This window comes from Lineus longissimus, chromosome 12, assembly GCF_910592395.1.
Source record: "Lineus longissimus chromosome 12, tnLinLong1.2, whole genome shotgun sequence".
NCBI lineage: Eukaryota > Metazoa > Nemertea > Pilidiophora > Heteronemertea > Lineidae > Lineus > Lineus longissimus.
Genome location: NC_088319.1, coordinates 3,343,377 through 3,368,754, shown reverse-complemented (window position 1 = coordinate 3,368,754; position 25,378 = coordinate 3,343,377). Strand labels below are relative to the sequence as shown.

General features: G+C 40.3%; 1 protein-coding gene across 4 annotated transcripts in view; it reads right to left on the bottom strand.

Moving 5' to 3' along the window:
- LOC135496627 (uncharacterized) overlaps positions 1-25,378 on the bottom strand; it is a 53,460-nt gene that overhangs the window by 22,059 nt on the left and 6,023 nt on the right. Inside the window, exons 1-3 of one of the 4 annotated variants that reach the window (XM_064786044.1) lie at positions 17,288-17,336; positions 10,322-11,283; positions 10,124-10,147 (exon numbers count right to left, since the gene is read on the bottom strand). In XM_064786044.1, the coding sequence (XP_064642114.1) occupies positions 10,124-10,147; positions 10,322-11,273 (976 nt within the window). In that variant the 5' untranslated portion in view covers positions 11,274-11,283; positions 17,288-17,336. Of the gene's footprint in view, positions 1-1,496; positions 1,521-10,123; positions 10,148-10,321; positions 11,284-17,287; positions 17,337-25,378 lie in introns of those variants that run through there. The other 3 variants (XM_064786045.1, XM_064786043.1, XM_064786046.1) reach the window with 3 other exon arrangements.

Sequence of the window (25,378 nt, the reverse complement as noted above, 5' to 3'; positions counted from 1 at the left end):
CGAATGACTAAAGATCTGTCAAAATTGGTCAATAATTCCAAAGGGAATTGTAGGATAAAAATTAGATATCAAATGTGACGGAAGATCGAAGGATGTGAACAATATAACAAAATGTTTCTGCCACCGCAATCATGGAGAATTTTGGTTATCACCGGCAAACTTAGTCGTATGAGCTTTTAGCATGTTTACAGGCCGGTGTAGAAGTTGAAAACATCCTGGGATAGAATGTCCGGGTAACAATGGATTCTATTATACGCTTCAATATCTTTTGTCGATCATAGCCTCTATAGTATATAGATTGTTACCATGATCTGTCCAGAATACAACTTTGGGCCAAACGCTTTTTCCAGGGGACACTTTCTACTTCTACACCAGAAATTCTTACACTCATGATTTTAAGATGAACACACTTTTTCTGGGTCGTGCAGGGTTAACAACGACACATACTACTTTGACTGTCTTTAACCCTTCACTGTCCAGAAAACTGCCGAAGTAAAAAAAAGTAAACGAGACGATAATATCGAAAGTGTCTCATGTAGTTTATCACATTCCAAGTTATTCTACTTGTATGTTTAGAGTGTAGTAAATTTCACACAAAAAATCCATGCCAGGTAGTGCTTACGTCGACCATATTTGCCAGTAATACGCCACGACGATGAAATGTACAGAATTGTTGTTACCAAAGTAGGGTAAATAGACAAAGTCGTGGAGATAATATAAAGATATGCAAGTGAATAAAATCTAGAAAAATTACCATAAATGTGTCAGAAGTATTTAACTTTTTGCAAATTTTAAAGAAATGCAGAGCTTGTTGCATGTTATCAGTAGTTTATCACGACTAAACAAAGGCCGGGTTTTATTAATTCTTGGTTTTATCAAGAATCAGATAAACACTGGTCCTTCAATTATTCTTGGTTTTATCAAGAATCAAACAAACACTGATCCTTAATCTTTCTTTTATCAAGGATCAGATAAACGTTGGTCGTTATTCTTGGTTTTATCAAGAATCAGATAAACACTGGTCCTTCAATTATTCTTGGTTTTATCAAGAATCAAATAAACACTGGTCATAATTCTTGGTTTTATCAAGAATCAGATAAACACTGGTCCTAATTCTTGGTTTTATCAAGAATCAGATAAACACTGGTCCTCATTCTTGGTTTTATCGGCAATTGAACGCTGCCAACCCGACTCTGAATTAGAATATTTGTAATTTCAATCGAGTTGCTTTTTGGAAAGAATGCGTTTCAAATGATTCCGAATTTCATCGAGAATTGATTACGTACGAACTTTGTAAGCCAATACCGCCTTGTAATTACAATACAACAACTCTTTTACGAAGAAGCTATATTTTTTACGAAAGCGATCATGATATTATTTGTCCGGGGAAAGTTTTTTTTCCATTTTTCAGTACCGTGTCATGCAGTGTATGCATTGTTTGAAACTTTTTAAAAATGTAAAATGGTCGAAATTTTAAACCTGTATCGTTAAATTACCTGTAAAATTCATCGGAGCAGGAACTGTAATTGAAATATGAATATTGGATCAAACTGGGATTCTACGATAGGACGATGGTTAAAATCAAACGAAAACGTGTAACAAATACATAATGGCAGATGATGGGGTTCCATAACCTAGCTACCCATCATCCAAACCCTTCATACCTACCTGTACTCCATCTTAAGAAAATTATACTTTAATTTTTTGTGATTTTGAATAGAAAATGAAATATTTCATCCAAAACCTCAAAAATCGGAAGTAAAAAAAATTAACATTCGATTTCTTATGTGAAAGAGCTGCCAGGAGGCTTTCCACTTGAACGTCGGGACTATATTATATGCTAGAGCAGTTGTTAAATTAGATTTCATATACATGTAAGCTTACCACATGAACAGATATCTGATATCTCAGGCCAAAATGTTTTAATACAGTGTGGTCAAATAAAATGTTGGCCACAGTACAAATGTTTTCAGTAAAAAACAATCTTTTTTGCAACTAGGAAGTACATGGCAACACATTCCAGTGCAGATGGCAGAAAAACGCAGCTATGCACTTTTGGCAGTGTAGGGGCATCGCCAGTACATACAGTCCCTTTTCACAAAGGTTGCACCCCCCCCCCCCCTTCCTATAATCCTGGATCCGCGCCTGTACACGCTATTTACCGATAAGTGTATATATAACAAAAGCCCAGAAGACTCGTTTCTAAATTAAATATTCATTGAATTCGACTTGATTAAGAAAATTAGGTCTGAAATTTGCATTTACCACATGAGACAGATCAATTTTCGCCTCATACATTACGAATACATTCATGAGCTTGCTTCGATTAACAGTTTAAATTTTACTCTATCAAAAGCAGGGTTAAGCCAACATACTTTTGAATGTAAGCTTACATTTCGAACACTATTACTGCTTATGGTCGTATTAATTAGATTTAATCAAAACGCGGAAAACCGCACTTAAAGCGCAGCGACCGATCTGGACTAACTCCGAGCATTCTGTTGCTTCTCAAAGTTGCTGGGACCGGTATCATCCGCCCATAAGTGGGCTAATGACGTCACAGTCAGTCCTGTGTAAGTTTTCTGAATTTTGCCAAACTTACATCGACAAATATTAAGGTCAATTTGAAGAATGTATTTACACACTAAACTACAACCTTTAGCAATGTTCTCCGTCAATCATGTCTCGAAAATCGTTTTTCTGTCCTGTTGGCCGAGATTGTCTGTGCAGGCGAAGCAAGAATACCTGGTCAATTATCAGCATACAACTAGGATAGGTGTATAGATACGTACAGTAACACCTCCCTAAGCCTTGATAGCAGACACCTCTTTTGGCAGGACAGCCTCTCTAGGGACATTGGTTTTGGTCCCAAATTGGTTGATTTTACGCAATTTGACCTCTGAAATCTGGACACTTCCCAATCAGGACAGCATGCGTCAGTCCCACGAATACCCATAATAGAGAGGTTTTAAAGTGTACCAGTCTATCGATATTCTACACCATTTGCTTTATTTGACTTCTGACTTTATGGGGACTACATGTGCATGGCCTGGCTGCTAGTATGTTATAGATATTGATTACTCATTCCTTCGTGTATCCCGTTCACTTAATGCTGACGAGTATCTCTGTATCATCTACATGTATATTGATGGTTGCCAATAATCTGCCGTCTTAGCATTTAGTTTGCTAATGAGGGTTAATCAACCATCATATCTATTGCCATCAAAGTATGTAGTCATAATGCGTACCAAATTACTTAGAGCGAATCTTGAACGAGCAATACAATATGCCCTTCCCGCGCACAGTCGGTACCAGAACAACCGATGCATCATCAAGTCTCACGCGAGTTTCTGAATGGAATCATATTGTGTGAGCTATTTTGCACATGTCAATCAGGCCTAATCAAATTAACTGATCTGCGCCAGACTTTTAAACAGCAAGTGAGGAAGCACATTTTCTCGGGCGGTGAAACGTAAAAAAGAGGCTGAAACGCTGACCGTCCGAAATACCCTTTAACTGGTGTACATTCATGAGAGCCCGGTGTGCAAGGGATAGTAGTCCTAGGGCTGATTGTCCGTGTAACAATAGCCCGCATTGCTAAATGTTTTGGTTAGGGTTAGCGGTACAATAGATCATGCTGCTTAATTGGCCAAATACAATGCTACCGGACTATGACTCCAGGGGGACTATATCCGCTGTCACACCGGTTCAAAACAAATTTTGTCGCTAACGCCATCATTAACTTAACTTGGCGCTAATTAGTCTAACAATGTCTAGGGGCTTAACTGAAAAAGATAACCCAAAAAGTTAAGTGAACGCCAGCGTTAGTAGCCAAATTTGTGTTGAACTGGCGGGCTCTGAATACTTTGGGGTTTCATGGCTAACCTAACCGGGTGCGACATGCGGAAATTTTGTGTAAACTTTTGACGACCGCAGTGCTGATTCCGGAGGTGATTCAAAGTCCCCAAAGGAACGTCCATCACGTGACTAATCGAGTGTTTTGTGACGTCATATGTAACGTCAGACACGTTGCAACATTCAATTTCTCAGCTTTCGAACGCACCACCCCTGCATCTGTGCTTGTCCGTTCAACATTAATTTCGGAGTGATGTACATGTACACGTGTAATGAACGTCTTAGTCAGTCGTAATTCTCAATGATTGGACAGCTCGCAGTCATTTCAAACTATAACAAAGTTACTTAGTCCCTGGTGCCTGAAAGCAATTTAAAAGTACATCAATAATGCAAGCGATAGACTGTATGCTGACCGACGGAGAGCTGAACATACCGTAATAAACAGGCAAAAATGACATTGCAATACAGAGGAGGAAAATTTGAACTCCTTCGCAAAACCAGTTAGTTCATATATCACTAGTGCTAAAACGTAAAATATTTAATGTTAACTTAGATTCTACCTTTCACATTTTTATTTCGAAGGGCAAGGGACATAATTGCTATCAGTGGCAGTGGTTGCTGGCGACTGGGTGATATGTCTTGGTTGGTTGCAGGAATGGTCATCGCAAAGTCACTTCACGAAATTTGTCCAAATCGGCGCAACAACTCCCCGAAATGGCGACGACTCACAAAACGAGGACCCTTGTCTGACAGTCTACCCTTTGCTGTTGGGAGTCGCGGTCTCTTTGACCAGTACGCCAACACACTCAAACTATCCCTTGCGCTGACATGCCGTGCTACAGCTGCCTTATAAGCACCAAGAACTATTTCCTACTCAAATACCATGCCGAAAAGCTATCGATGTTTTATCGATCCCTTCACTAAATTACACTGTAAAATGAATGATTATAGATCATTACAGTCTACTCAATTAACTTGAAGAGCGATAATGTGCCGAGCCAAGGCATTTGTCATACCTTATTTGAAACAGAAGGTAAATGTAATGTTAAGTCTGACACATGGTGTTGGTAATAAACGAGATAGTTAAGCGACGATAGCAGTTTCCTTGTCGATGAGATAAGTGTCGGCGAGGGACGGGCGGGCGGGCTGTTGGGAAGGAGGAAGGCAGAAGAGAGGGAAGAGAGAATTAGACATAACGCGGCCTTAGAAGTCAATCGATAGGGGAACTATATGTGACTTGCAATCTACTTGCTGATCGAGTCCACACTAATGTAGCCCGGCAAGCTTAAACTTGGAATTGTGCCTTCCATGTAAGGTAGAATGGGGTAATCGTAGCCCCTGCCTATGACTTTGATTGATATCCTCATGCATCAAACAATGCAGCGGCTACAAATAAACCGGGGTTACAATAACCCCATTCTAACTTAAATGATTAAAAAAGAAGCTAGTGAAACGCACATTGCCTGTATGTACATGCGTTTTCCTGATAAGTCAAACTATGCAAAATTATCATAAGTGTATTCATGGGCTGGTAACATATTAGTTTTATATCCGGGAGAATAGTGTGTATTAATAATATGTACTGACAATGTAGAGAGCTGATACCACTGTCGGTGTGTACATGCAGTTATGCATTATAAAAAAGGCCGGGTCTATTTGGCAAGCCGCTCGCCGAACAGGCATCCTTTTTTGTCCTGTTTGGAGAGCCGCTTGCCAAACAGCACTAAAAAGTTCGGCAAGCCGGGCTTGCCAAACAGGGCAAAAATACTACCCTCTTTGGCGAGCCGGAGATGTTACAACATGTTGGCCAATCAGAGAGCAGTGACGTCATATTCGAATTTATATGCGCATATTTAACAATGGCCGACTTCCCGCTCTCGATTCAATTTCTGTTACTAAACTCGGGTTTTGGTCAATAATCCATGAAGAAGCATGTACATGTACATGACTGTATGGATCTACAAAAAAGTCATAAACGTGATTTAACTGATAAGCATGTTAAATGCATTAGTGTGCATTTCTAAAGGCGTTTCACTGTAACTCCAGTGTTGCTGACCGTGTTGCCACGAATGATAATGAGCTCCTGGATGGTTGAATATGCATGAGTTCGGCTCTCCATCTAGGGCAGAAAAAAGGCGCTGTTTGGTGAGCCGGGCTTGCCAAATAGTCACTTCCTATAAAAAAACGACAATATAGATGAGGTTATGCACATTGCGTACTTGGATTGCAATGGATGTACATGCGGAACGGCTTATATGCACTAACCAGTTCTACACCAGTTTTGTTTATTTTCTAAAATGAGTATTCTGTAGTGAAACAAATATTTCGGCATTGAAGCGAACTTCGTACGAGCAACGCCTCCATCGGTATCATAACAATTGATGCATCAATTCATACAAGTACGCGAGTTTCTGAATGGAACCCTATTGCAGGCCGTATTGTCCGCATGTTCATCAGGCCGTATCTCGCTAACTGATATGCGCCGGACTTATAAACAGGAAATGAGAAGGTTCATTTTCGCCGCCCGAGGAATGTATGTTGGTCGTGCAAAATCCCATTTAACTGATCATTTATGAGTTTTGTGAACTGAAGGTAAGTGTCCAATCACATCAACTCTTATAAAAAAACTAGGTTCAATGTCCAGCTTTTCCAATGAAAATAGGCGGATGAAGTCATTTAACAATTTCTATGGAAATACACAGGCCTGGTTAATCCACAGTCCAGGCTATGTCTCTTTCAAACTCGCACCGTGCCGAAATAAAAAAATGTCAGACACTGCAATTAATCAATTACCGCCATCTTGGATATAGGCATCCTGAGATTCAGGTGTGTGATAATCCTACGTCATATATTGCGTCACTAATTCAGGCTGTAAGTAATATTCAGGCCGAAATAGTGCCACTTTCTCTCATAAAAAGTATTATTTTATCAATAAATAACAAAATATGATCGCTATAAAAAAACCTGACACTTTCTGGTGATTTTATGGAGGACTATAAATGCAGCGTAGGGCAACAATCACTTTCGCGGGCTTAGTGGTGATGCGGTAGCCTCTTTGCAAATCGACTTTTTTCCTTTTCTATACTGATCCGCTTTTCAATATGGTAGCAACTTGCTAGTACTAGAGGCGTTGTAAGGAACAAAGTCAGCTCCTCTTGTGTCAAGAATTTGTCTCTTTAGATTCAAAATGTTTGTTCATGAAATGCGCCACATGTTCCTACGCGGGAGAGATTAACATAACCCGACATTTTCATTTCCTGGCAATGAGACAATTGTTCGCCAGTCAGATAATCTTTTGTCGATTGCTATAAAGTTGCATTAGAGGAAATTGACGTTAGTCCTTAATATTCATTTTTACCCATGAAGACATCTGCCGCATGTTTTTTTCAATGTGTAAAGAAAGTAAAAGTTGAAAACACTAAACTACCTACTCGGATATCACAATAACAGTCCTTTCACAGCATTTTCTTGAACTCCAAATCAGACATGAGCTCACAAAACATGTAATTGTTACTCCAGCTCGAGTAACCCTTTAAACCGATAGAGGGACATTTCCGAATGCGCTACGTCCGTAGTGTGGCTACACTCTCGTTAAAGGACAAAACAAAACAAAAGGCTATAGGACAATAAGGTGCTAAAAGAGGCCCAAAGGAACGACAAGGGGGTGGTCACATTCTGTACTCGTATGATTTAAGTGCCATCGTTATAATTCCCGACAGCCAAAGCCAGCTACTATTGGAACGAGTTGTAAATTGTTCATGATATCATTCAATTTTATCATTGTGTGTACAATAAAATCTACCAATGTGCCGAGTCATGATCAAGATTCGAATTATATAAGTTTAAAAATATATGACTGGTAGTATTTTGCACCACCTTCCAAGACAATAAGAGCCTTCACCATTAAAGCCGGTGTAGAAGTTTAAAATGTCCTAAGATAGAATGCCCGGGAAACAAAGGATTCTATTTATGTGCTTCAATCTCTGAGCTATTGACGGTCAGGGTCTGTATAGAACCATATAGCAGAATACAATAGGGCCGGACACTTTTTCCAGGGGGGCATTTGTTACTGTTACACCGGCAGTATCTGCCGAATATTCGTCAAAATTGCTTTTACATGTAGCCTGATGGCCGTATTCTGTTTGCGACACCCCGTACTTGCGTGATGAAGCACCATCTTCGCTTCCCGAGAGTCAGAGTGTAGCAACTATTGCGTCGAGTTATCAATCTTTCATGATATTGTTCAACGCGCTAGTATAATGGTCTATATCTCGTGAACAAATAACATCAATAAACAGTGATGACATTCTGGAAGGATAGGACGGTACTCAGGCTATCGGGCTTCACTTTAATGCGGTGAAATGCACTTTTAGCAGACACCATAGGACCATCGATGATACCAAAATAAATAGATGAATTAATTAAGATTTTATCGAACTTTATAGGGGTTTTCAGCCGACACAAATATGCACCCCGTACGTAGATAAAGGTCTGTGTGGGAAATGACGAACTTTTGAGGTGTTTCACAACTCAAAAACCTCTCGGGGTTAAATTTGTCTCTAATTCTCTGACAAACCTCTAAATATTTGCGTTGGCTGCAAAAACCCTTAACGCTTTTTAGAAGCTAAAAAAACTTTGTTTTTTGGAATATCGGCCTTGGACCAACGTGTTCAATTTAAAATGTGTTTGTACATGATACTACACATGTAAAAACATTTAACTTGAAAATGTCTGACCACTATACAATGCAGTTGGTCGCTGAGCCTAAAATAACTTCCGTTGTTGGTGTGTTCAAAGCACCTTACACTAGCCAAAGTCTGATTAAAGTGACATCCAAGTTTTCATGATTTTAGTATATTTTATGAGACATCGGGTGATATGAATAAAGACTAGCAAATTCTTTTACTTCAATTCTGTACAGAAAGGCCTAGTGTAAATGTACATGGAGTTTTAGATAAAAGCATTTGCTAGTCTTTATTCATATCACCCATTGTGTATACAATACGAACAAATAGCGCGTCGCTGTCAGTATTTTCCCACAATTGATATATATCTTGTATCATTATTGTTTCGATCGTTTATGATGAGTCGGGCTGTGTACAGGCATAAAACCCCGATATTTTTCGTTGATTCATGGGCTCGATTTGTATCGGGGCAAAATCATGTTTTTATGTGATCAAAGATTCAAGAAGAACTGTTCGAGTATTGTGTTATTAATTCGAAAACTTTATTGGACCGTCTTGTAGTTCCTTCTCTCCGTATACTCGGGTGAAGTTCGTTTTTCTCCCGGTGTAGAAGTTTAAAATATCCTAGGCTACAATGCCCGGGAAACAAAGGATTCTATTATGCGCTTCAATCTCTGAGCTATTGACGGTCAGGGTCTCTATAGAACCATATTGCAGAATACAATAGGCCCGGACACTTTTTCCATGGGGGCATTTGTTACTGTTACACCGGCAGTATTTGTAAAGAACGATGTACATGTAGATTTCGATATTTTCATTCAAAAAAAACTATATATGCGTACATGTACATGTATCAACCTGGGGCACTAATGCGATAATTGTTGAAATGGAAAAAACCCTCTAAAAGCAGCTAAGAAGGCAAAATAAAGTTACACGAAGTCGCCAATAGGCCAGGGTCTCTCGTATTTCACCAGGACGTCGAAACTACTCACGCTTGTATGAGGAATATATTTAGTGTTTAATCTAACATGTCTCAGTGATGTTACTGAGTATATTAGTCACCTGAAGATGGCCAATGTAACCCCCTGCTCCTACCTATAGCCCCCCTTTAAAACGATTTCATTTCTCTGCCCTTAAAGCTATGGTAAAACACGGTTTCCTCAAATAAAGAAAGATGGTCGAATACTCAACATATTTGCGCAGTTCCCATGGAATATAAGCCTATCAGGTGTTTCCCCAACTTTTTTTTCTGTAGACAGCATGCATCTAACATGAGCGAAAACTAACCGCACCACAAGCTCCGGTTACTACCTAGCTCCTTCTTCCCGCCCTTCTCCCAATACTCTAGTAAGGTAACATCTAAACCATTCAAGCTGCCTTTACCTTCCAACTTCTTCTGTCCGCTCTTCCCCTACTCTAATTATAAGGTAACATGGTACAATTACCACCTAGGAAGCCACTACAGTGTAAAAAACAACTGTCAGTAAATAGTAACGTACACATGGGCTCGATTTGTATCGGGGCAATAATTGTACCACGTTACCTTACATGCTAATATAATATAACAAGATAAAGGAGCATACCTTTTTTACGGATTGCCTCCGATACTAAAATGATCAGAAAATAAATGAAATTCTGATATGATCTCGGGTATATTCTACTACAACCACACAATCACAATTTGAAAAATCACAATAAATTGTGAACAAATATCAAAATCATATTAATCACAATTAGAAAGAAAAAAAACATTGAGAAAGTAATTTTAAAAAGGCACCTACCATCGTACGTTGACCACGTTGTCGTCGCCAAACTATAGACACAGATAGCCAAGGCCAGCAGACTCATGACTATTCCCACATAGCGACTCCTGACGAAGATTGGGTTTTCCCAGTAGTCCATCATGAGGTTCCACTGCACGTCAGTGAGCTTGATCTTCTTCAGCGGGTCATCCGTTTTCTGTCCCCGCTTCTTCTTTTCCTTCTTCTTCTCTTTCTTGGCGGGTTTTTTCCTGACTGGTTCGTTTGCCTCGGCGATGTACTGATCCTCCATCTCTCGGGAGACGAACCTGACGCATTCCTGGCGGGCCTTCTTGACTGGCGTGGACACCCTGGTCTTCTCAGCTTCTTTCTCCTTCTGCTCGATCATCTCCACCCGCCTACGAAAGGAGTTACGGCGATCCTTTGACCAGTTTACCCAGGCCGAGCCCGGGGCCCCTAGGAAATGCTTCTCTTTCTTATCCCCCCGAAACGACCCCCGCCGCGATGTGTTCGGCGAGGGATTCGGCGACTTACTATTCCTCCGCTTTCTATCCCATTCTTGATACTCCATCGGTTCTCCTTTACCATTACTGACATTCAGTTTGGAAGGACCATCTCCATTCTGACTACGCGAAGCACTCTGCTGATACATTCGATCGAATCCACGTCCCGTGTTGCTGTGCGGCCCGGAATCAGCATAGGCAGCATATCTGGAGCCATCTGCATCGTAATTAATTGCCATGCGCTTGTGCGGATCATCCATTCCGTCAACGTCCTGGTTGTGCTCCAAATCGAAACTGCGATCGAAGGAAGAGACCACGCTGGTCCCGATGCCGCTGGTTTCCGTGGAGAAAGTATGCACCGCCTGCAGCTTGGGCCTGTCCCTGCTCGTACTCGCAACCTCCCGGTCTCTTATGGGGCGTAATGCTATTTGCTCGCCAGTAGCTCCACCTGGCCGTGCCCTAGGGTCCATGTTGGGTTGTCTGAAATGAAACAAGTGCCACAGATATGTATATCCTAGTTATCTTGATACACTGCACGACGAAGATATTTCTCCTTTTTATGTCATCCCGCATGCAATATCATCTACCAGTATCACATGCAAAAAATCACATCAACAGCAAATTAGTTCTCGCCTCAACCCACTACAAATGCCCCTGTGTAAATACTCGCTGAATATAAATTTCAACACGCCGTTATGTATACAGATAAAGTACCAAGATCCAGCAAATGTGCAAACATACTATCTACACTACGGCATTGTGACTTTCTAGTTTCCTGTGCCACCATAAAATACAATGGATACGTAAAATGCACCCTTTAAAAGTTCAAAAGCTGCGTGAGGGAGTCAAAAGCACGAGTATATTTGTATTCATGTGTACTCTCTTTTAATCTGAGTATGAAAAGGTAAAATAGAGAAATATCAGGGCCGTTAGGAGGATTTTTAATATTTAAAAAAATATTCTATAGATTTGATATTCCTGAGATTAATTTTGTTCATTCTCATCAAGCATAACGAACATATCAACGGAGTCGAAAAAAATCATGACAGTCATATTTACAACATGTATGCTACATATTGAATATATTTTTGGAGTTTTATCAGTGATGTAAGGGGAAGAAAAAATCGCAGTCCCGTAAATATCACTCATTGACAAGCAGTAGGGGGTACGTATTCTGTGTCAGCGATGAAACTCGACTCTTTCTTATATCAATTTTCATGTTAGGGGCAAGAGAGGCCGTGTAATTTATACAGTGCGGAAGAGGAAGGTACTAAATTTCGCCCCTGACATAGAGTATGACACGTCGAGGATCTCGACAGGAGATTTCAAGGTCAGGCTGCGGGAGCCATTTTCAAATAAAAGACCACACCGGGCCTATCCTTAAGGTTAGTCCCAATGCACAGATTCAGTTTCATTAGGTATTTAAAATATACGATATATCTTCGTCTGTGGATTTTACTTTCTTGCTGATTTTTTTTTGTACCATGGTAATCATGACTTCCGCTGATATCAGCCAGTCGGAAGCCTCCTCCTTTGCCAGAACGGTCTTCAGAAATTACAAGTTGGTCTTTTGTATAAAAAGCCCGCCTTTGAAATCCAAAATTGTATATCGGTGAGTTATGCATTTAGAAAGACGCAATGGTACCATCTGAATCACAAAATGCTTCAATCTCTTGGTGTTATCCGTTCTGGGTCGCCCTGTATGTCTGTATCGGCCAATATACATGTTCCCGGTAGAATGTTTACTAAGGCCTAGTGCAGGTGTACACAATGATATTTCCAAGCCTAGGTCATTTATCATTAATTGTCAACTTGCTTTTCCAATAGGTACAAAACGTGGTTCGTGTACGCGACATAATTCATGATACGCATCACCAATATATATCAACACCAATGCAACAGCCGGTGCGACAAGAGCAGCTGGCATCCCGGTGCCGCCTGTCCAAATGGAAATTAAGTCTGAAACACTTATATGTAAACTAACCACACTGTTCGATTGATTTCCAATTTGGAACAAGTAATGTTTTAGTTAAGGCTGCACAATTTCAATTCCAAGTGAAAAATAGATCTGCAGATATATCCGGAATGACAGGTGAAGTTGAAAACATAGCGCTCACGAAATGTTGAATGACGTCATAGATCTTGTGATGGACAATTTGCACATGTAATGAAAGTCATGTTCGGTATTTGAAACAAGGGGGTTTGTTGCAGATGGTACAAGTTCCAGCTAAACGAAAAACGGTTGCATGACGTGTTATTCTGGGATGACGGCTTCTATCTGTACCGCAACTGAAATTTTGAAATTTTACTCCAGTTTTGAAATAATGTGCTAATAAATTTTTTGAAAGTATAATTTAGGCTCGATACTCTGATACGTGGATGCATTTCAAAACTTTAACAGGTGGGCAGCCAATGTGATATTGCAAGCTGAAATCCTACCTAATCGTGCTACTTAATTACCATCAGCCAGGCTGTCCTTTGTTTCAGCCAATGAGCATGACTTAAAACCCAGATGTGCGTCAAAATATGCATTCTCAAATCTTCTATTTTTTGCTTTGTATGTTTTTAAATCACAAGCCGTTTTGGAAGTATTGGCAACTTTATATTTCACTTGGAATTTTCAATTGAAGATTAGTGGTCGCGGCGTATTGATTACAGAGCGGGACGTTTCGCCAGCAAGGATCAGGGTTGGACACTCGGACTCATCAGCTCTGTGTAATCTCTGTGTCAACTGTGCAAAGCGGCACTTTGCTCGAACTGACATGGGGCCACTCAAAACCTCATGTTTCCTAGGTTATCTGTCGCTGTTCCTAGTGTCCACCAAGAACGTCTTCGGCAGATTTCTTTGATCATCAACGAAATATGAGATTAAGGAGTCTTACTTTTCACCTAAAATGCTCGGGAAATCAAGATATGAATACGCTCTTGCCGAAAGGGGTCACAAAAAACGACGACGGAGAAATTTTCAAACGTTTCCCAAACTGAAACTGAAGTATAAACTTACAATGTATTTGATTCATCTGGAGAGGCGGGTGGATTCGGGGCTGCGGTCGCATCTGGAGAGGCGGGTGGATTAGAGATAGGAGTCTCACTCGTCATGGACCGGGTAAACAACTCCTCGATAGCCGCGGGGATGGACCGGATAGCTTGACCGATAGCATCCATGGCTGCTTTCTCAGCGAGCTAGTCCAAAATCTATTGCTTTTAAATGTATATGAGGTCGCTAGAACGAACACAGTGCGTTTTCGTACTTCTATGCTTAGATTGTGGCCTGGGTCATTTTTAATCTTTAATACACATATCATGCGGGGCGAGATGATCAAGGGTAATTTTCAAAATTGCTTTATTACGTAACATGATGTTTTATAAGAGTGCCGCGTTACTCGGTTCTGGTCAATAGCGAGTTTTCGCAAATCCCGGGAAACGCCAACGCGAACGCCTATCCCGTTGTTCGACATCGTAATCGGGAGGTCGAACAATGGGATAGGCGTTCACGTGGGCGTTTCGGAGGGATTGGCGAAAACTCCCTAATGACAATTATTCGTTGACTTCCAACGTAGTTCATCACTTCAATTTTTTCTTTCATTGTCCATGCTGTGACGGTTGTGTCATCTTAATTAGTTTGTTAATAAATTAAGCTTCAAATCATATTGTTCCATGACCAGTTATTGTGCACAGAGACCGCTGACTTACAACTAATATCGTTCATATACAACAGTATATTTCGTTAAGCAGACAACAATGGGCGATATGAATAAAGACGAGCAAATGCTTTTACTTCAATTCTGTACAGAAAGGCCTAGTGTAAATGTACATGAAGTTTTAGATAAAAGCATTTGCTAGTCTTTATTCATATCACCCAATATTGCCTTTCAGCGAGTATTTTGGGTTGGAAAGGCGTGTCTTTCCAGTCTGACTGGATAATTTCGAAATCTTGACTAAATTCTGACTGGTCATAAATGCATGCCACTATTGTTGTTGTTTTTTTCAGCTGTATTTTCGCGACCACTGCGTCAGCTTTCAATCGAACACGTCATGTGCTTCGACCCGCATATCTCACAAAATCGTTCCCATTTCTGGTGGAATTGTTCGTCATCATTTCGTTACAGTCATGTACAGTATGAAGCAATGCATTAGCATAGACCATTTGAGCAGTTCCCATGGAATATAAGCCTATCATATGTTTCCCCAACATTTATCAAGACTCTCCCTACAGTTCAAATCATAATTGACATTCATCCTGTTTCGCGTCAGTGACGCGCGAGTTGCGCGCCAATGACGCATCAGTGACGCGTTATCTCTCTATGCTTATATCACGCTCGGCCTACGCGCGACTTATGCGCGACCTCTGCGCTGGGTAGCGCGTCGACGCGATTTAGGGGATGCCGAAATGTAAATACGATAAAGTGTAAGCGAAAGAGCCAAGGTAAATAAACAACCATTTGTGCTTGGGGCCACGCGTGACTAAGGGAATCAGACATAGCGCCAAATTGGGGTGCGCTCTGCCAGACAGCCAGACAGCAGTGCAAACACCAACGCACATCCTACAGGACTGTCCCCTGTACCAGGATTTACGAGATAGATTCTGGCCTAAAGACACGAAGGTCGAAGAAAAGCTGTGGGGAACGCAGCCGGACCTTCGGGCGACAAGCCGCTTCATCTTCGCCACAGGACTGAGGTTATAGTTTTACTTAGGCAGGTTGAACGCTGAAGAAGAAAAAGAAGGGGTGCGCTCTATTATAAGGGTTGACAAAAGGCACCATCATTTTGGCAAAAACGTGAACTCCTTAGGCAATTAGAACGGCTTCGAAATGAAGTGAATGCCAGTTTCAAGGCTGGAAGTCGGTTCTCTGGAAGACAAAGAACCGGACAAATCTTTGAATTTGGCATTCACTTTGATTTTAAATAGTTCTAATGGTTTAAGGATTAGAAATTACAGCCAAAATAGTGGTGCCTATAATGTTCAACCCTTAAAACACACCAAATTTGTCCAACACCATTCATACGGGCGTGCTAAGTGTTTAACAGAGTTCTCACTTCATTGACATGTATGTGGTAAATTGCCTCGCAACAACGGCAGACATGGCATGCATCCGTGATAGGAATATCAACTCGACGCGCGGTAGTGCCTTTCTTAATTATCAACCATGCTCGACGAGCTGCTAGGTTACTACAGAACTCCTGTGGAATCTGTCAACGGTTTATACCAGCCTTACGACACGTACAGGGACCATAATGGTCATCGTAAAGCAGCACACATCAACGTACAGTGTTATGTATGACGGTGTAAAGGTTTGAAATGTCCTTGGATAGAATGTCCGAAGAACAAGAATTTGTCTTATGGGCTTTTAATCTCTTAGGCGGTCATGTAGTGACATGTAATCTGTCAGAATTCAACAAGGCCGAACACGTTTTTCAAGGGGCGAGGTATCAATTTCTATTCTAAACCATCTCAAATTAGATGACGAATAATGTGGTTTTAAATGCGCTTTGACTGCTTCCATATTTTGCACCAACCCAAGCGGTTGTGGTTGCCTAACCCAATCTTGACACTAGAGGCGCTGATGTCGTTCCTAAACAACGGCTCTAGCACTGCTAAATTGCCACCATCTTGAAAAGCAGTACCGCGCATGTGGAAATGTAAAGAATCTTTACAATTGCAAAGAGGCTATCGCATCACCACTACGCCCGAGAACACGATGACTGCACTACGCTGCATTGATAGTTTGCAATAAATTCACGTAAAAACACACCAGAACATCTCGGGTTTTATTTACAAAGATCATATTTTGTTATTTATTTATAAAACAAGCCATTTTATGAAAGAAGGTGGCACTTACTAGGCCTGGATAAGACTTTGGAGTTTGAAGTGGTGGTGACGCAGTGTTGAAAACACCTGAATCTCAGGATGCCGATATCCAAGATGGCGGAATTTTACCAATTCCAGTGTCTGAAACTGAATTTTAATTTTGGCACTGTGCGAGTTTGTGCCTAACCATAACCGCTTAATTCAAGACGAGACACCGTAGGCGCATAGTGCATTTACACTCTAAACTGCGGTTCATTATAAATCTAGATGTCTTAGAATTATAGGCCACTGGCGTCCTTAATCACAATAAAACAACTATCGCAAACTTCAGCTTGTTTCCAAAAGCGTCCTCTTAATATCCACCCGGGACTCTATTTTATGGCTTACAAGATGCTTAAAAGAATGGACCAAACACTCCACTGTGACCAGGTAATGGGGTTACCATGGTGACCGAGTCAAAGAACAGATGATGTGGAGAGAAGTATGACGAATGTCCCACCTTTACTTTTCCTCTGCATCAAACATTTTCAGCAAATACACAATCAATTTTACCAATTGCTTGTTTGTTATCTTTTTTTTCTTCATCCAATTTCTTGGTTTGTTTTATAATCTGAATAAGAACGAGGTGTCATCATTTTACATCAAGGAATAGCGAAAGTGGAAAAAATCACCTACCATAATTCTCGTCCGTTGTCTGGGCACTGCTAACGTTCTTGTAAAGTGACTTTGTCGTAGTCGCGGGCGGGGATGACGCGAAGAACACAAATTCGAAGATAATTGATGACTATCCAGTTCAGATTAGAAAAAAATCGTTTGTGTGTCTGGCAACCAGCAAGTTTATAATACCGACGAAGACTATATCCGGAGAAAATTAGCCAAAGTTAGTGAAAGACACCTGTTGTAGCCATAAATGCAGTTGAGTTTGGAGCAAGTTCCATGTGTCCAAAGTTCATATTCTGGTATGTGTCATGACTGACCCAGAACATCATCATGGTACATGTAATGTCAATGATATCCAATGAGGATTAGCCAAAGATCCTTCGGTTTATGAACGACAACTAGTTTTAGATATGTAAAGCCTAATGTTCAAATGATGAATGAATGTGCCTGCTGTCCGGATGCTGTGACAAAGTGTTGGAATAGAACGCAGAAGGTCCCAGTGCTTATGCATTTGGAATGACCAGAAAACGACCGATGTGCGTCCAGATCAGGATCTGGTTTATTATTAATTCATTCTGTTTCGGATGGCTTTCATATCTCCGTCCCATCCCATCCGATAATTGTTGGTTACACTCTACAAGGGACGCAGTGTTGTATATCATTCTCACACTGATTAAATAAAACATGGAGCCCGGGGGTCTGCATTATTCATACTGGACGCGAGAGACATATTATCTGCCCTCGTAACCAATAAACTATTGCAGTACTGGGTCCACTTGTTGCTGATGTTCATCATGGACGCAGACAAACGACCCGAAACAAAACAACTCACCATTGGCAACATGTTTTATGTCTGGTGATTTTATCTGAGTCGTTAGTTCTAGCAGGTTTGCAAATCATCACTGTCTAGTGTACAAAATGAATAAGCTATGTTATATTGCTATTAGTAGGAATAAAGAGCTAACATCACTATTAACTGTTTAGTGCTATCATGAGACAAATATAATAAAATGTTTAAAATGTCCTGTCATGCCTAAATACCGCCTGTAATAATAGTTATTTGGTTTGCAAACATCATTCTATTTTTTTTTATTTTGAATAATATCAACTAACATACTTCAGGTCGATTTTGAAAAAGGAAGTCCTTTTCTAGAGTTTACGGGGTCGGAAAGATATTCTCTCACAGGCAGTAAACGCGGCCGCGTATCGTGTCATATTCTGACATGTCTCATGAAAACGCTAATAAAACCATTTTTAATCATTGGAACTTTTTAAAATTCACTTATGACATTGACAAGATAAAGGACTACTTTTCTACGAAGTCTGATGAAAATCCCAGCATCGAATTTTTTTTAAATCACGAAAGTGTATGTATACAGAATGTACACGGACCCTACATATTTGATTGTGTGCTGAGCCCTCAAAGTAGCCGCAATACATATTCTTTGATACCAGCTCGTCATTCGCATGGTAACCTAGAAATAAAAGAATAAATACCACCCCAACAAATATTTGCAGTGCGATACATATTCGTTGATATCGGCTAGCCCTTTGCATGATAATCTAGAAATGAAAGAAATAATGCCACATTATCAAATATTAACTGCAGTGCAGGCAGTGCATGCAGTGCATGCAGGGTCCACCTGTCGTTGTAGGCTATGGATGAGAGCCAACCCGAGAGAAATGTAATACCATGCCGATCTATCGGCGTCAGTGTCCCTCTGAGACTTTGGGATTGTCGCACAAAGTTGCTAAATCGGCTTGTGAAATACTCTCTATGGGTTACGTCTTCGATCTGTTAGCATTATCTTCCTCGGAACGGATAAACTGCTACTATAAACATGTATTGTTGTTGTACATTATGGATACGGACAACAACCCGAGAGAAAACCACTGTCTGTTGGCAACATATTAATCTCCCTTGATATGTCTGTTAATTTCATCGGAGACGATAGTTCAAGCCGTTCAAAAAAATCATCGATGTGTACAGAATTCATGATTAGTATTGTTATATCGGTATATGTTGAGACTGTCAATACATACTCTTCGATGAGTCACTTGTCGAAGGAGAAGATGACCAGAGACCGTGCCAGCCCATCCGATAATTCCCCTCGTAGAAACAGAGGAAAGGGCTACATTTATGTGCTAATCAAGAGGTTATCATTGCATATTTATCGTAAAAGTCGGACGTTGTGATATACTGGATGTCCTGGTGAATACCGGTGGCCTATCCTTTCTGTACTATAAAAGTAGGACCATACATTTCGGAGGTCCACAAAAGGGTACCAGTAGGACTAAGTAGGCCCTGGTCCCGCCTTTATTACGACTTGCCATGCACAATCTACACAGCACCGCTTCCCATACCGCCCTGGAACATTCATAGAAATACCCGCTGGTGTGGCTTACAGATCTTTAGCCAAGGACTGTGACGACATGTGCATCCAATAACATTTAAATAAGACTGTTTATGGAGTATAAATAGCCAATTATAATACATGCAATATATGGCACCCCAAGAGGCCTCTTCAAAATGGCACCCGATACCGGTGTTCACGAGAACGACCTGTATATTTCAATGTCTGCAGTTATGGTGTTGTGTACCTTTGTTTTTTTTAATTTTTCAACTTTTCCTTCATTTATTATCATGTCACATTGGCTGCAGACCGAGCCCAATCCTCTGTTTGTTCTGTTTCGACGTGTACCCGATAATTGCAGTGCTCGGACCACTTGTTACCAGAGAAGTCTATGGACAAACAACCCGAGAGAAATCATGATGATACTCTCTATAGGGAACGAACCGATGGATTGTTGCAGTAGCACTGTGCCCGCTTGTTGCTAATTGTAGCCAATGTCACAGATATCGGCCAAACAACCCAAGAGAAAACAACCCTCATTTGGCAAAATGTCACATTGCCTGGTAATTTCATCTGAGTCGATATAGCTCTAGCTCCTCTACTTATCATCGCCGATGTTTACAAAATAAATTAGCATTGCTATAATATTGGTATATATACCATTGACAACTACCTAGTCCGACTGAAAAAGATGAGAAATCGTGCCAGCCCACCGATAATTGCTGTGCTTGGTGCAGTTGTTACAATTGTACCATATGGACTAACAACCCGTTGGAAATAATTGTGATACGCAATATACTGTGCACATAGTTGTTGCTGTAAGCAAATAGATATCAGTAGGCCAAGAGAAAACAACTCTTCTTTCGCAACATGGTACATGGTTAGAATATTTTATTTATTGTCACCTATGTTACATAATGAAGCAATTCGTCGATGTTTTCACAAAGTGATCAGTCTGCAATTTTTCAGAAATTGAGATAACAGCGCTATCTGAGATGTACTAGCCATGTCTACTCACACACGAATCATTGTGATATTCAAAGACATGTCAATTCTATAACGCTTTACCCTCTCTCTATTCAAGCATTTTGTGCCACTACATGTATACTCTTTCGTATGTAATTCATTCAAGTCAATCAAACTATACGGAATCTTTGAGTGCAGTTTTCTCAAAATGAAAAATTTGCTGATAGGTCACTTAGTGAAATCATCGACGAATTGCTCCATGGTTACTAGCCAGCCGATCAGGCTTGTGATTGTTACATGGTTTTATCTGGTATTTCATTTAAAAAACGATAGTTCTAGCAGATACATGGATGCAAATAATCGTTGTGTACAAAATAATACACTGTTATAGTGGTGTATGTAGCCCTGGTGTGAGAAATGGCCAAAGCACACTCTTAATAAGTTCCTTGTGACCCATGAAAGCGAATAAATTGTTGTAAATGAAGAATATTCATTCATTGCAAAAACGAACAAGAAATGTTTCATCTACAGTATAGCGTTAAGTATTAATTGCTCTGGACATTTTCCGCAGAAGTGGTTCTGTTCGAGGTTTAACTGATGACTTAGGGGAACTGTAGCAATCCGCCAGAGTTGATAGTGTTCCAAGAGTTGTATGGATCCGAGTTAATCATGTACCAATGTTGCATGGACCATACTAGAGCGTTGGTGGTGTTCTGCTATGTGTGACGTGAATCATGGCCGCCTTTGATAACAGGCTGCGGCAAAAGCAGAAAATGTCACTATGGAAGTCAAATGACATTGCAGAAGAAAGTCTTGACTTTTCTGTACGTTTTTTAACGTTTTTTTTTTGTTTTGATTTTTTTAAACTGGAATTGCGAAAGCCATATTACTCTTACGTGACAACTATTTCTTGTTTCTTTTCAACGAAATTTTATATCGCTGTAATATTGGTGAGGTTAGTATAAAAGGCTTTACTTTGTTAAAAAGGAATTTCCGCAGTGGATAGAAAACAAAGAACACTAATTTGCCAAATAAAAATAGACTGCTCTAGAGTTAGTCATCGAGCAAAATTTTGATGGTAAATTTAACTCTCAATTCGTAAGCAGTATCTAAGAAAACTCATTTTGCTCTTTTTCATATGGTCAAATCAATGGCCTTAATCAAGACAATTGCAATGTTACGATCACTTGTTTCAGATTCAAAATGCACAGAAATTATCAGATTTTGCTTGCAAATGTAATATGTTATATCAAAGAGATCCAGTCGTGGCAGAAGTTTTTATTTAGACTTGCTGAACGTGGTAAAAATAACTAAATCGACTACCTGAGGGGAACTCGAAACTGCTAAACATTTTATACAATAGATAGAAGTTTATTCCTGCCTTAAGTTTTAACCGGGCCATTCAAAACTCTCCATTTTTATAAGCGTTTCACTAAAGGTTTCCTTTAAGTTCGTATCAACCTGCAAGTAACGAGACTCTAAATTTGGGCAAAGTAATACTATTTAGACTCTAAAGATGGGCCATACTTAGACCGTCACTTCAACTTTCGATGCTTTTTTCAACTTGGGAATGAAACATACCTTTCAATGACGACTGAACTTCCTATCAACTCGTTTGCATGTAGTTCATGCTGATGTAGAACTCTTGCCGTCTTGATTAACGAAAACCGAGACATTTTGCTTTTAATTTTTTAGATCAATTGGCTACCCAATCTTTACTCCACATGGCCCGCATTTCTCATGGGTAGAGGAAGACGTCACGGATATACAGGTATCCTTCTGAGACAAGATAGCAAAAATCACACCGCGTTTCTCGTGATAGCGCTGGCCGTATTATTAGAAGAATCCGGTGTGTAATGCAAAGTATATCAGCATCCGAAAACCTCACGATGAACAAATTCCTTCACCCGATGGTAAGTGCACAGGCCCTTCAAGGACGACTCAGAGATAGGACAATGTGCATTGCTTTATATCACGATTGGAAAACTACTGCAAAATGTCACTAACTTGTTGTGTGCATTGTACGAGCCGTAATTTCTAATTTTCGTCTACCCACAGAAAAACTGCGTGAATTGCTTGGGATGGGCCCAGCAAGAATTACATTGTAGCAACCGTACATGTATGAATAATGTCGACATCCATTTTTTCTATTTTTCCGTACAGCTTATTTTACGTTCCATTTGAAGATTTTATAACGATCGGTTTAAAAAACGTGTGATGATTACATTGCCTTGCAACGTTGCAAGTCAGCATCTACTTCCTCATTTGAGTGCTTAACCGCCGCGTAGAGATGTTAGACACGAGGCATAGGATTATACATTGTACTGTAAGGGAATAAACAACTGTATAATATGAAAAATATTACTCTCTCAAAATCTGCGATTCATCTAGTTATATACAGAGATTAAGCTTCCCGTTTCCCATTTCTCACCCTCGTTCACCAGGCTTTTTAATACACTCCCCTACCTCGCATAGTTCAAACCCCTGGTGAAGAGCGCAGCCTTCAGACACATTCACTAGCTGCGCGATGGAACAGCCCGATCAGACCGTCGCCAACATCCGAGTGTAAAAATTTCACCATCGTTGTCGCAACAACATCAAAATACAAATTGCCTTTGGTTTATTTCTCGACGATGGAGTAAACACATGACATACTTTCGCCTCCGACAGTACTGTGATTTGAGAGGGCCAGTGTGTAACAACGGATAATAGATTATGCAATATTTAACCAAAGCGTTCTTTTTCAATTTAAAACGTGTTTTGTTGTATTATACAAGTAAACTGAACAGTCATTCAATGAAGTGGGTACTGCTTAAACTCAAGGTCATGACTCAAGAGTGTAAAAAGACCTAAACCTCAGGATATCCGTGACCTTCACCATTTTTTACCAAGCTCGGCACAGCGCCCATTATGAAGGTTCCAAAACTGACGAGAAACCTCATTCGTACAGCGATTACGCTACATCAGACAAGCGTCATTTATGAATGAATGAACGAATCAAATTTACACTTGTATACCCCAAAATCCAAAATAAATTTGCTCTAATGCGGTGCTTCAAAAAAATCGTCTGAGTTTTTGCCCAAGCCTGAAAATGGTAACAGTCTTAGCTTTTTAAATATCAAGACTGAGTTCATTAGCATGCATCATCCGATATGTACGAGCAATTGCCATGTACAACACGCACATGGTTGAAGCATTTTCCATCCGTCATCTTTCATACCCATCCAAATGCACCGATGCAGAAAAGGCAGCACATCAATGAAAATAAATTTCATGTGCTCATTAAGGCAATGAATTTTCCTTCCAGTGGATTGTTGATGCTAGCAGGCGGCACTGGTAACCAAAAAAATCAAGGAAAGGGCACATTCTTCCGTGATTTTTCTGGATTATCCGTGAAAATATGAAAAACCCGTGATTTTTTCCGTGACCTTCCTAAAACAGGAAGCCATCTACAATTTAATGAGCTACACTGCACAGGGCTATCAGAAGAACAAAGGAACTGCTAATGAGGCATATACATTTAAGTTATTGGTATTCATATCGCCAAACTCTTGAGGACCACTGGTGTGTCATGCTAGAATTCCCTTAGTTAGATTACGGGAAATTCCAACATGGCGATAGAAGGGGTGTGATGGCATAAAATTCGGCTTTTGCCATAAAATACACAAAACTACATATTGTAGCAAAATTAATTAAAATATTTATGTTTTTTTATGGAAAAATTGTCTGTTGTCAAGACTTTTTTAAATTAGTTAACAATTCAATATATGGTAAAACTTGCTAGATTTTTTTGGCAGAAATTGCATCATTAGTAACAACATTTTTGTTCTGAGAGACAATTTGTAGATTTGCAAGATTGATTGTATAAACAATAATGCATTGGGGATTTGCATACTTCGCACATGTACTTGTTCGTCACCATTCGTCAGGGCTGCAAAACCTGCCAATTAGTTTCTTCACGAAATTTCTTCCGCAACTTGTGCAGACTCAATACTAAATTTTCATTACAAAAATGACCTGGTATTTGCGTGGTTGACCTATACCAGCAACACCCAATGCCTAATAAGCTACGATATGGCTGTAAATTTTACCCAGCTATGCCATCTGCCATTCAAGGATAGAACTCGATGAGAATCCATCAACTGCTGCGAATGCTATTAGACCGAACACGGGAATAAAACTGGATTCAGTCTATATGTTGTTATGGCCTTTACGACCATGGCAAATGCATTGAGGTAGGGTCGTATTGTATAATGATGCAATTAACCCCATCAACATGATCACGATGAGGAAAGGTCGGCTGGGAAACGATTTCACCGGAGAAGGAGAGTCCCAGGCCAAATCGGTGGCCAATCGTAGCGGTATCAATTTAACACAGAGAAGAGCGAGTGCGAAGCAGGAAGAAGACGCGGGTGGGTGGTACGACGAAAGAGGCAGCGGTAGCGCAGTGGAAGAGCGTCGGCCTTTTAATCGGGAGGCTGTGGGTTCGATTGCAGGCCGCCGCCGAGTCACCGTATGTAGTCAGTTCTCCTGCTGGTGGAGTTCAAAGGGGCGCTTTATGGCATCTATTAAGCTTCAAGAGACGATGGAAAGGCGATGCAAATCTGCAATATCATGAAGATGGTGATGATAATAATTCTGTCACAAATGACGGGGACTACCGCAGTGGAACATGAAAGCTATAGCATTGCTGCATATGTATCCGCAATCCATCATTGTTTTTGCAGCACAAGCATCTCAAGTGCATGGTTGAATACATAATTATTCACATCCCAAAGGTTCGTTT